The sequence below is a fragment of the Terrapene carolina genome, unplaced genomic scaffold, assembly GCF_002925995.2.
Source record: "Terrapene carolina triunguis isolate 2854851 unplaced genomic scaffold, T_m_triunguis-2.0 Scaffold66, whole genome shotgun sequence".
NCBI lineage: Eukaryota > Metazoa > Chordata > Testudines > Emydidae > Terrapene > Terrapene triunguis.
The window spans coordinates 4,660,591-4,673,903 of NW_020664417.1; the positions used below are offsets into that span (position 1 = coordinate 4,660,591).

Below are 13,313 nucleotides of genomic sequence, written 5' to 3' on the forward strand. Positions count from 1 at the left end.
AAAGAACCTTCCCTCGTATCCCATGATTGCTTACTTTGCTTAAGAGCCTTTGGTGAGGGACCTTGTCAAAGGCTTTCTGAAAATCTAAGTACACTATATCCACTGGATCCCCTTGTCCATATGCTTGTTGACCCCCTCAAAGAATTCTAGTAGATTGGTGAGGCATGATCTCCCTTTATAAAAACCATGTTGACTATTCCCCAACAAATTATATTCATCTATGTATCTGACAATTTTGTTCTTTATAGTTTCAACCAGTTTGCCCGGTACCGAAGTCAGGCTTACTGGCCTGTAACTGCCGGGGTCACCTCTGAAGCCCTTTTTAAAAATTGGCAGCACATTAGCTATCCTCCAGTCATTCGGTACAGAAGCTGATTAAATGATAGGTTACAGACTACAGTTAGTAGGCCTGCAATTTCACATTTGAGTTCCTTCAGAACTCTTGGGTGAATACCATCTGGTCCTGGTGACTTATTACTGTTTAGTTTATCAATTTGTTCCAAAACCACCTCAATCTGGGACAATTCCTCAGATTTGTCAGCTAAACAGAATGGCTCAGGTTTGGGAATCTCCCTCACATCCTCAACCGTGAAGACCAATGCAAAGAATTCATTTAGTTTCTCCGCAATGGCCTTATCCTTGAGTGCTCCTTTAGCATCTCAATCATCCAGTGGCCCCACTGGTTGGTTAGCAGGCTTCCTGCTTCTGATGTACTTAAAAAATTTTTTGCTATTACTTTTTGAGTCTTTGGCTAGCTGTTCTTCAAATTCTCTTTTGGCCTGCCTAGTTACATTTTTACACTTAATTTGACAGAATTTATGCTCCTTTCTATTTTCCTCATTAGGATTTAACTTCCACTTTTTAAAGGATGCCTTTTTGCCTCTCACTGCTTCTTTTACTGTGTTGTTTAGCCACAGTGGCTCTTTTTTGGTTCTCTATGTTTTTTAATTTGGGGTATACATTTAAGTTGAGCCTCTATTTTGGCTCTATCCCATGCAGCTTGCAGGGATTTTACTTTTGGTGCTGTACCTTTTATTTTCTGTTTAACTAACCTCCACATTTTTGTGTAGTTCCTCTTTCTGAATTAATTGCTACAGTGTTGGGCCACTGTGGTGTTTTCCCCGCCACAGGGATGTTAAATTTAATTATATTATGGTCACTATTACCAAGCGCTCCAGCTATATGCACCTCTTGGACCTGATCCTGTGCTCCACTTAGGAATAAATCAAGAACTGCCTCTACTCTTATTGGTTCCAGGACTAGCTGCTCCAAGAAGCAGTCATTTAAGGTGTAAATAATTACACCCATCAGGCACATTCTTTGTCAGCTTGGATGGATTCCTTCTGAACAAAAGCATATGTCAGCAAAATATGTATACCTTAGTCTCTTTGCATCTTGATCGTGTTGAATGAGACCCAAAATAGGTTCTTGATTTCCCTTTTAACTGTCATTTTAACACCAATAACTAGAAAAGAATCATTATTTTAAAATACCATCTGATCTAGTTTTCAGGATGGTCTTTCGATTTAATTTTATAGCAGGCAATTCTTCATCCATACTTCTAAAGTTCTGGAATAATTGTAATTGCTCAGTTTGTTTGATTTTTTAACTTCTGGATCTCTACAGCAAAGGAAACAGTAGGTTCAAAACCAACGCACAATTGCTTTTGGAATGGGTCAGCTTATCTCCTACATAGTGGTGGGGTTAATGGGAATATGAGGAAGAAAAGGAAGCCAGATGCAAGAGGCTTGATAGTAGCCTCCACACTTACAGAGTTGTTTTCAACTTCCAAAAACCACACTGCTATCTGAAAATTGTTAACCTACTGTTGTTTAAAAACATCCTAAACATTAACAAGAAATTAAAGAGAAAAACCATTTCCTCTTCTCTCATTACTTTGTGTAATTGACAGCACTTTATGTGATCATTTTCACGACTATGCTGGTATAGTCAGTCAATTTTGATTTGCTCCTGCAGACCTCTACATTAGTACAATGGGATTCTAAACACATGCAGGGGACAGTATTGTCAGATCCTGATGCAAGATCAAGGCCTGGCTTCTGTTTGAGTGGGTCTTTCACACAATAGCAGGGAGCAGGAAAAAAAATGTAAAAAGAAATGATTATAAAAGTGAAAAAAAAAGCTAGGATACTCAGGCACAATTTTGGTGCCCTAAGTGGATAGCACGAGAAACTACCAGAACTTAATTCATGCTCTTCACTTGGCCCATAACAGCAATAGGTCAGAGCAAAGAAGTGGAGCCATGAGGGGTGTAATTCCAACCACGGGGAAAGCCAATCTAGCAGAGCATCCTGACTTTTTGGGTAGTGGGGGTGAAGGAAGGCAGCTTCCTCTGTGGCTCTAATGGCTGATGTAGGTTGTTGGCAAACATCACCGCATCAGTTACACTTGAGTCACATTTTCAAATTTTTCTTGGCAAACATGAGGGATAGAAACATAATTGTTTGCTAAATGAAAATTTAGATTTTGACATGTTATGAGGAAGGCTCCTAGGCATCACCCCATGATGCTATAAGGCTCAGTTCACCATCACTGCTTCTGGATCATCTGGTATGCTACATAACTGCATTGGCTATTAAGCAAGTGTAAATAATTAAATCCAACATCACTCGTTGAAAATAGATTTATTTTTTGTTAGGCACAGACAGCATGATTGATGCTGAAAAAAGACAAAAGTAGTTAGTCTTCCTGCCCTAATATGCTTACCATCTAAATCCATAGGACAGAAAAGTGTTCTCTCAAAAATTCTTTGAGAGAGATAGGAGATGCCATTGTTACTAAAAGATGTTAGAGACTGTGGACTTTGTAATAGAAATTTTTCGGGAGGTTTTGGAAGGGGGAAAAAAACCACAAAGAGGGTAAGCGCCTGATAGATTGTGACAGTGAGCATTTCAGGCATAGGAGCAGTATGGAGACAATCTAACTCAATCCCTTCTAAGGGGACTATATACACAATAATTTATACGCGTTCTTAAGAATTTTATACTTACTAGACGGCTTATGCAACATAATGCAATTATACACCTAATTACCCTTTCAAGCAACTAAGTACCTCTTTCCCTTCCTACATACAAAATTGTCTTCAATATCTAGAATATATACAACATACAGGTAATTTACAGTATTGTACCATTTTCTGTATACAGAGATTATTTTAAACAGTTTGATATAGCTATACATTTCCAATTGTTACTTTCTTAATTTCCCCCAATATATTTAATATTAGACAGATGCCAACTCCACAAAGACTTGTTTCTCTAGAACTCTTACAACTGTGGAATCTTCTCCCATGTCCTGTTTAACTAGAGTAATAAAAGTTAGTATTTTCAAAAAAATTTAAGTCTTTGCACCTGATCCTATCACAATTTTCTTCAGCTATTATGATCGGTATTCAAGTAAACATACTTTATATGCAATAGGCTTTACAGTTATTTTCAGCTCAAATTCTGAACGTACTGTAATAAATACAAGTACAGGACCACATTATAGAACTGTCAACACAGCAAAATGTTAGATACATAAAAGCAAATCAAGATATACTAAAAGCACTTAAATTAAAAATATTCAATATCTGATTGCCCTGATTCACATCAATAAGAAAACTGTCCCAGTATATCATTTCTTCTAGTTTAGGCAGCAGCATCGAAGAATGCAATCAGTGCATTTTGATCATAACTGTCCAAAATTTCCAGAAGAAGAGGAACTTTGGTTTTCACATTTGTGCCTTTAAATTTAAATTTATCAATGAAGAGATCTGTAATCATGCCTGCAAAAATAATGTTGATAAGGTTTAGTCTTTGCTTTATTTTTATTAAAAGAAAACTACTGTTAATGTAATTTGAGTTAAATTATGGTTGACTTTCTTTTAGATTATAGAACTAAAATTATTTAGTTTAATGCAATATGTTTCAAAATTCATTTACAGTTGAAGTACCAAAGGCCCTGGGATCCTACAATACTTTATGTTTCAGCTACATTCCAAATAACAGCATTTCTGCCTTTGAATTACCTGCATCTCAAGTGGAAGGTGCTCTTAGGACAGAAAGAAAATTGCTTAACAAAAAAAAAAAAGTTTTAAAATGTGTTATTCAACCAACAGCCTGTGTATGTAGGCTTACTGAAGCCTATTCACTGTCACACCTGCAGATTGTATGTGCTGTGAGCAGCTTCCGTGATTACTTTACAGATTTCAAGATCCAGATATGCAAAGATTCCATTCAACACTGGATAATTTTAAGATCAATAGGGTCTCAAGGCTTCTGGTGCATTGTGAATTGGTCAGTTCTTGAATTTTTCTACCGGTATTACTAAGTTCTGATCCAGCAAGTTCAGAACTTTAGTAGAAAAATCAGATTTCAATTTTATATATCTACGATTTGTATTTATATTTCCCACTATGTCTTTCACTTTTGACTTTCAATGTAAATACAATGACTTAGAGCCTGATTCAGGAGAGAACTTAAGGACATGCTTAAATCCATCTTTGGTCAAGATAACACTTGCCATATTACATCAACAGGCCATAAACACATATCCAAAGTTAAGCACGTGTTGAAGAGCTGTCCTGAATAAGGATGCATTCCTGAATTGGGGTTATAACACAGTCATCCCTCTGTTTTAGCATTCCACTAAATAAAGTGCATGAATCTCATTAGAATAATCCAACTCCTGAATTTTCAGCACTGCCTTAGATCTCATTGATTCATTTTCTAAGGTTCTCTTCTGAATCGTTCTTGAGTTTCTGAAGAGTTTCATATAGAATCATAGGACTGGAAGGGACAATGAGAGGTCTTCTAGTCCAGTCCCCTGCACTCAAGGCAGGACTATGTATTATCTAGACCAGGGGTTCTCAACCTTTTTCTTTCTGGGTTAGGGCCCCCGAACATGCTATAAAAACTCCACGCCCTACCTGTGCCTAGGGTGACCAGATGAGAGACGTGAAATATCGGAGTGGGGGGAGGGTGTGCCGGCAGAGCAAAAAACAAAAAACCAAGAGCCAGCAGTGGAGGAAAGAACAAAAACAAAAGCAAAAAAAACCCCATAACCACCCAAGAGCCGCCGGAGCATAGGAAAAATTGGTGGGGGCTGAGCACCCATCGGCAGCACCACGCCCCGCCCCCCCGCACCAGCTCGCCTCCACCTCCCCTGAGCGGGCTGCCGCATCCTACTTCTCTCCCCTCCCTCCAGCAATTGCGCAGCCATACAGCTGATTAGCGCAAGCCTGGGAGGGAGGGGGGAGGAGGAGGAATGCGGCGTGCTTGGGGAAGAGGCGGGGCCAGGGCGGGAATTTGGGGAGGGATCCAATGGGGAAGGGAAGGGGCGCGAGCCTCCTCCGCCTGTGCGCCAGAGGGCAAAATATTGGGACAATTCGCGTCCCGACCGAACATCGGTCGGGACGTGGGACAAACAAACAAATAAATATCGGGACAGTCCCAATAAAATCGGGACATCTGGTCACCCTACCTGGATGCATTATACATACCCTACCTGTGCCACAACTGTTTTTCTGCATATAAAAGCTGGGGCTGGTGTTAGGGGGTAGCAAACAAGGCAGTTACCCAGTGGCCCAGGCTTAGTTGTTCAGGCTTTGGCGTCAGCCCCAGGTGGCAGGGCTCGGGGCCCCGAGCTTCAGCCACACAAGGTGGGGCTTCCTCTTTCTGCCCTGGGCCCCAGCAACTCTAATGCCGGCCCTGCTTGGCAGATCCCCTGAAACCAGTTCACGGCCCCCCAGTGGGTCCCCTCCCCCGGGTTGAGAACCATTAATCCATACCATCCCCGACAGGTGTCTGTCTAGCCTGCTCTTAAAAATTTCCAATGATGAAGATTCCACAATCTCCCTGGGCAATTTATTCTAGTACTTAACCACCCTGACAGTTAGGAATTGTTACCTAAACCACCCTTGCTGCAATTTACACCCATTGCTTGTTATCCTATCCTCAGAGGTTAAGGAGAACAATTTTTCTCCCTCCTCCTTTTAACTACCTTTTATGTACTTGAAAACTTATGTCCCCCTCAATCTTCCCTCATAGATCATGTTTTCTAGACCTTTAATCATTTTTCTTGCTCTTCTCTGGACTCTCTCCAATTTGTCCACATCTTTCCTGAAATGTGGCGCCCCAAACTGGACACAATACTCCAGTTGAGGCCTCATCAGTGCGGAGTAGAACGGAAGAATTACTTCTCATGTCTTGCTTACAATACTCCTCTTAGTTAACATCCCAGAATAACGTTTGCTTTTTTTGCAACAGCGTTACACTGTTCACTCATATTTAGCCTGTGATCCACTATGACCCCCAGATCCCTTTCCACTGTACTCTGTCCTAGGCAGTCATTTCCTATTTTGTATATATGCAAATGCTTGTTCCTTCCTAAGTGGCGTACTTTGCATTTGTTCTTATATGTATGTCAATAATACTAAGTGCATAATTTGACTTTTACCTTTATTTTTCAGTTTTATTTCATAATATCAAAATCTGCAGTAATACCCAGACTCTTAAGTTTACCCAGAAGAGTTTTACATGCATATTCACTGTGATCCACTGGTCCTCCTGCTGCTACTAGATTGTACCTACCTGCCAATTTAGTCTAGTGCTATTACTAGAAAACTTAGAACTATATTTTTATCCTGTCTATTGCTCTCTCTCTCTCTCTGGCTGTTAATATTTTTAGCGTAAAGAAAAAGAAGCTAAAAAAGAGAAAAGCTCTATTAATGAACGAACCATAAAGTCTCTCAAGATGTGCAGGTTGTTTCTTGTACTCTTCAAGAAGGTAGTCTGCTTCCTCTAAAATGCAGCGGTACTCTGGTATCAGGAAGTCCATGTTTCCCTCATGAACCTGCAACTCCTTAAAATAGATTTTAAAACGTTATAAAAGAATTAAAAGGCTGTCAACTCTAAAAACCTAAGAGAAATGAAAATGGAGTTTAGATCTGACAGGAGGCAGTGAATAGATAGGTGAAACAGTCCTTCAAAACTGCTCTTACTATTTTGGAAATATAATTTTTCTCCCTCTCCTCACTAAGTTCCAAACAGTACTGCCCACTTTTAACGCTGGATTCTCAAACCCCTGTGTTACAGCTTCCATTTCTGAACACCAGCAGAATATGACTCCCCTTCACAGTTCATCAATACTGTTTCTTCACTGGCTGGTGGTTTGGAACTGAACAGTGATCGTATACTGAGTTTTTCAATCTGATTTTGGTGTCTTTCTGGGAATTCAGAATAAGAAACAGTATCATCAGATGAAAATGGATCCTACTCAGAATTTGCTACCACATTAGACGGTGTTACTTTTAAATACTAGTTTGCTCACCTTTTTTAGAAATAGTCTATGGATTGATGAAGGAATCATCAAGTGAACAAGCATTTGGAGTTACTTCAACAGGCCATTTCTATGTTACAAAATCAGTTTGGGTTTTGGAGCTTTCTGAGGTGAGTAAAAGTACAAACCGCAATATCCCAATGTAGAGAATATTACAGTAACACAGGAACTGATACTGAAAAATTCAACAGAGAAACTACTGGCTGTCAAAAATAGGAGTGATAGTTCAACCTGCCCTGGCCAATTCAAAGAGAATGAATTGGGGCACCTGAAATCTTAGAATTGTCATTATCTTCTGGCTCTGGAATTGACTCCATAAGAAGTTGGTCCTGTAACTTTTTTTTTTTTTTTTTTAAACTAAACATATAATTTTAACAACATGTATTATAGTTATCTTACAATGTTGTTCTATTGTGGAAATAGACCACTAAAAGTGGCATTGTGGAGTTGTGGTTTTTTTCCCCATTAAATTTTTGCATCTAACAGGCATAGCTTACAACTAAAAAGATGTTCTCTCTAGCTGACAGCCCCAGAAACTCTGCAATCTGAGAATCAAGATGGGTTGTTGTTGGTTTTTCCCCTTGATCACCACTTGTAAGCAAGGTTCTCCAGGACAAGCCCAGGTTATATAGGTGTTCAGAAGTGCCAATAATTACATAAACAATTATGTTATTTCACAAGAAGGAACAAAAAACTGCTCAGTTTCCTTCAACTATGCTGATTCTTCAAGACTGCAAAGGGTAAAAAGCAATAAAACTCCCAAAACATATTTTGGTTACCAACATCAGAAAATAGGATACCCAGAGATCAAATCTGCTGAGTAAGAAAGTGTCATTTTTACATAGTCACTTTTTAAACTCAGTAAGTCCACAGAAAGAACAGAAATATATTTTCAAGTAGTTAGGAGAAAGAACTCCATCAAAGACTACATAATCTTGCTTTACACTGACAATTCATTTATGAGAACAAAATATTTAAAAAGACCTCAGCTCAAATTATCCTTTGCTCTTTCAGACTAAATTAAGATTATGAGCAATACTCCCCCATCCCTCCTTATATTTAACCATTTCTAGACTAAAGGCAGACATTATTCTTTTGTGGCTGCAGGAATGGGACTCTCCCTCTGGATACAAACTGAGTACTGGAGGATGGAAAGATTATTTCAAAGGGGTTTTTTTTGACTGCCACATATATTAAAATAAAATATCAAAATTTAAACAATCCAGTAGCCAAGAAATATAATCACCACCCTAAAAAGTTAAAGGACACTCCAAACAAACAAACAAACAAAAAAACCAAAAAAACCCTAAATGAAAAACCCCCTCACTTTATCTAAAAATCTGAGCTACTATTGTTACAAATTAAGAGAACAAATTCTCTATGTTTTCAGTTTGTTTACACAGTGCAGCAGTGACAGCACTTTAGGTCTCATCCCATTCCCCTTAAAAGCAATTGAAGTCTTTCCATTAACTATAATAGGATTAGAATTGGGCACATAGCATATAGTCAGTGCCACTTTTCCAATTTAGTAGTCACTTTCCCATTGCTGTTTGGTTGTTCACACAGAAACAGGGACAAACATTTAAAAGAAGAAAAGGTAGGAAAGTTAGATTGCAGAAGTCACAAGAAGTTGCCAGTGGGTCTTCTAGGAATCTAGGGCAAGTATAGTACCTGAAACTATTTATAAATAGTGTTTAAAAACAAACAGACTTCATTTCAAGTTATGGTTTTTTTAAAAAAAGAACACAACATGATACCATGAAATAAGGAAAGAACAGTTGCTTAAACTCTTCTTGACACTTTAAGAGGACAGACTAAACTTTTACTCACTAGCATTTTATACCACCACTTCTCTGGTGGTTTCATCTATTTCTTCTAAACCTAAACTTTCATTAACAAACAAAAAAATCTATTTTATGGTTGAAGAGACAACCTCCTCAACATGACCTGATGCTATGCTGCCTGAATCTCCAAACAGACAGAAACAACAGTGCTGTGAGATGTGAACTTTCTCCATGTATTTAACTGGGATGTTCAAGGGAGACTGTCCTCAGAAAAATGTCTATGTAAAGTGGCACTTAACAGAGCAGTTCCCTGTATATTATTCCAAGTCATGCCTGCTAACTAGCAACAAACCTTTATTATATTTTACTCCTGTTAGTGCTACAGAACCAAACACAGAAATGAAAAAGGGAGCCAGGTTCCTTTCTGGCTCATATATCAAGAGAATTGTTAATAAAGTTCTAGTCAAAAAACCTTTATTGTAGGGCAGTGGCTCTCAAGCTTTCCAGACTACTGTACCCCTTTCAGGAGTCTGATTTGTCTTGCATACCCCAAGTTTCACCTCACTTAAAAACTACTTGCTTACAAAATCTCATTTTTACCATATAATTATAAAATAAATCAATTGGAACATAAATATCATACTTATACCTCAGTGTATAGTATGTAGAGTAGTAAAAACAAGTCACTGTCTGTATGAAATTTTAATTTGTACTAACTTAGCTAGTGCTTTTTATGTAGCCTGTTGTAAAACTAGGCAAAATATCTAGGTGAGTTGATGCACCCGCTGGAGGGCTTCTGCTTACCCCAGGGGTAACACACACTCCTGGTTGAGAGAACCACAGTTGTAGGACATTAAATAGCCAGAGAACTCAGATTCAGATTCCAGGCTGAGTTGTGGCATTTGACAGTTAAGAAAGAGGTTAAAACAATCCACTTGCCAACTAGCACATGGGGGGGGGGGGGAATTCTACAGAATTTAAAGCTTTCCATTAAAAAAGTTTCTAGTGAGTATGATTGTAAAGGAAATATTTGAAATGTGAATCAATGCAGTGCTGTCTTCCTTAGTGTACAGAAACAGAGCTCCAGTAGGGCAGCTACTTTTAGTCTTAAAAAGCAACAGCACAAATGAAATTAACTAGACTAGCAGCCATGAAACTGATCAAAACACAGTCCTCTGCACAGCAATTAAATAAACAAGAATCATGTCAACTGTACTTTGTTGCTGCTTGAGAAATTTTTGAACAGTAACACAGGAAGGCAGTGGAGATTTTATTGCCAGGGCGAAAAGAGGCTTGAGAAGGAATAGGTAGCAGAAACTTCCCCAGCATAGCAGCCAAAACTAAAGGAGAGGCAAATCAACATTTTAACTATTAATTATGGATTATTTCAGCAGAAGCAGCCAGCTGCTGTGGTATTGTGGACAGCAGTTAAATACCACAACCACCCTCCCGCATCTAACCACTGTTTTTCCTCGCTGTCCTAGGGCTTCAGTGGAGAAACTGACTTAGGCACATTTAGAACCGATGCTATTGCTGCCCTTTATTTGGCTATTTACACGTGCAATTCCCTGATCTGCACACACACAACTGTAGTAACTGTAGCCACACACAAACACCTACATTTTTTGAAAATCCGTCTCTTAAAAGGTCATCTTTGGATTTCAGAATTAACACTTGACTGAGACAATTGGGATGGTTTACACCTCTTAGAGACATTTAAAGCTGTCTATGCTTGATTCACAATTAGAAACTTAAATTTTTGTAACCATATGGGTTAGAAATTTATTTAAGGCTTACATTTTGCAGAATCTGCATTTGTCATGGAGACCAGATAAATATATCAGGCGTGACAGATGTCTGACACAATTGTACTGGAGAATAAACCACCATTTCTTATAGATCTGCATCTTTAGAAGGATGCCTATTCAGTTTAACACTCTGAACAGACTAGATTTCTGTGTAGCCACAAAAAAGGTACAGTCCTCCCTTCAAGACTATCCTTAAGGGGAGTTTTTAAAAGTGTGTATTAGGAGTAGTAAATGCAGGACATCAATCAATTCTCCAATTTAGACTACTTCCACCTTCAAATGATTACTGACGTGGTTCCAGGGTCAAAGATTAATAACTTCTGAATAATCGCCACATACTTCCTGCTGATAGCTGGAGCAGAACCCCAAGAGTCTTAGTTTATCTTTTGCTGCAGGTGATTATCTTCTGGCTTAAAGACCAGTTCTATTTTAGTTTATCTGGAGCCAAGGAAGAGAAGGAGGGAGCTGGAGAACCAGTGTTAGACAGGGTAGCAAGAGGTAGCTATATTTAAAAAGCTGTCACAAATAACTGATCAATCATTAAAACAGATTACTCACTAGTCAAGCTCGAATACAAGTGGTGTATGGAGTTCTTTTTAACAAAATCTCTTTGATAACCAACATACATGAACAGCAGTCCTGGCAACAGAAATACTGCAAACACAGTGACAGCATGCATCTGACACAAGTCATGTATAACTTGGTCGCTGCCACCCTAAAACCAAACAACTCCCCCTCCCTTCTCCACAGTAGAAGTTATGATCAGATACCTACTTTTAAAGCATCTATTAACTGAACTTTCTTGGCCAACAGCAGCTGATATTCTAGTTTCGGGTGGATTAGTTTTAATGTGTGGTTCACAGATACTTCATTTATATCTAGTAGGAACAAAAAAAATTAGCAATCAGATCAATACTTTCAATGCATTTCATGCATAAGATGATAAAATGAAGTAGAGGAGAAAAAAAAATCTTACCATATGATATATTAAGATTAATTTTCCTTTTGGTGGCTTCTTTAGAGAGCACATCTTTTAGAATGGATATGGTAGAAATGTTGTCAGATTTGAAAAATCCCTCCCCTTTTCTGCCAAAACAAAAAAAGATTTAAGAAGTAGAGTTAGGGCAGGCCAGTGCACTTGGTTTCCATTTTAAAGTGATAAATAGGGCTACCCCACTCTCTAGTCAGGGGATGAAGCACAACCTCCTTAGAGGCCATCGCTAAAGCTATTCCACAGACTAGCTATCAGAATATTTCCCTACACTGATTTCATCACACTTGCTATCCAGAGCTCAATCTTGCTACACCACAGAACACCATTCTCTCACAGTCAGAAAGCACAAGCTGTTCTTATAGATTTCCTATGCCACAGAGGAAGCAGGGTTTGTCTGTATGCACGTGCGTGTGTGCATGTAAAAAATTTGGAACACCGTGTAGTATCTAGGATTCCTGACATCTATGTCGCTACCTAAGTTATTACAGTGTGCCTGTCACCATAATATGAGTGCCTAACACACCCCAATATCAGTCTCACTTCACATGAAAAAGAGTAGAAAGCATTTTGACTTTCTCACATCAATTTATAAGCATTTCTTATTGTAATCCAAGATCAAGTTGGAATCTATATAATTAGAGTAATAGTAATTAATGTTTCCAGCATCTACAACTCGATTATAAAGCAAAACGATATCTGCTAGCTGAAGCAGCACACTGATTCATTTAAAGAGAACAGAGAATATTATTCCTAACACTGAAAATAAACATTTCTCTAATGACAGGTTTCAGAGTAGCAGCCGTGTTAGTCTGTATCCGCAAAAAGAACAGGAGTACTTGTGGCACCTTAGAGACTAACAAATTTATTTGAGCATAAGCTTTCGTGGGCTACAGCCCACTTCTTCCAATGCATAGAATGGAACATATTATAATATGAATTGATATGCAAACTAGATACAATCAACTTAGGCTTGAATAGAGACTGGGAATGGCTGAGCCATTACAAACATTGAATCTATCTCCCCATGTAAGTATTCTCACACTTATCAAACTGTCTGTACTGGGCTATCTTGATTATCACTTCAAAAGTTTTTTTCTCTTACTTAATTGGCCTCTCAGAGTTGGTAAGACAACTCCCACCTTTTCATGCTCTCTGTGTGTGTGTATATATCTCCTCAATATATGTTCCATTCTATGCATCCGAAAAAGTGGGCTGTAGCCCACGAAAGCTTATGCTCAAATAAATTTGTTAGTCTCTAAGGTGCCACAAGTACTCCATTTCTCTAATGGAAGCTGCAGAAAGGGGAGGATTTTTTTCAGCTTGAGGCTTTACCACATGCTTTTTTCTTAGGAAGATTAAACACCCATTAAAACTATAATGATTAGA

At 38.6% G+C, this 13,313-nt stretch overlaps 1 protein-coding gene across 1 annotated transcript in view; it reads right to left on the reverse strand.

Annotated features, from left to right (window-relative positions):
• Positions 1-2,635: 2,635 nt before the first annotated feature.
• Positions 2,636-13,313, reverse strand: part of BBS7 (Bardet-Biedl syndrome 7) — a 51,990-nt gene continuing 41,312 nt past the window's right edge. Inside the window, exons 16-19 of the mRNA XM_026647803.1 lie at positions 11,910-12,019; positions 11,708-11,811; positions 6,741-6,864; positions 2,636-3,787 (exon numbers count right to left, since the gene is read on the reverse strand). Coding sequence (XP_026503588.1) covers positions 3,651-3,787; positions 6,741-6,864; positions 11,708-11,811; positions 11,910-12,019 — 475 coding nt within the window. The 3' untranslated portion in view covers positions 2,636-3,650. The remainder of the gene's footprint in view (positions 3,788-6,740; positions 6,865-11,707; positions 11,812-11,909; positions 12,020-13,313) is intronic.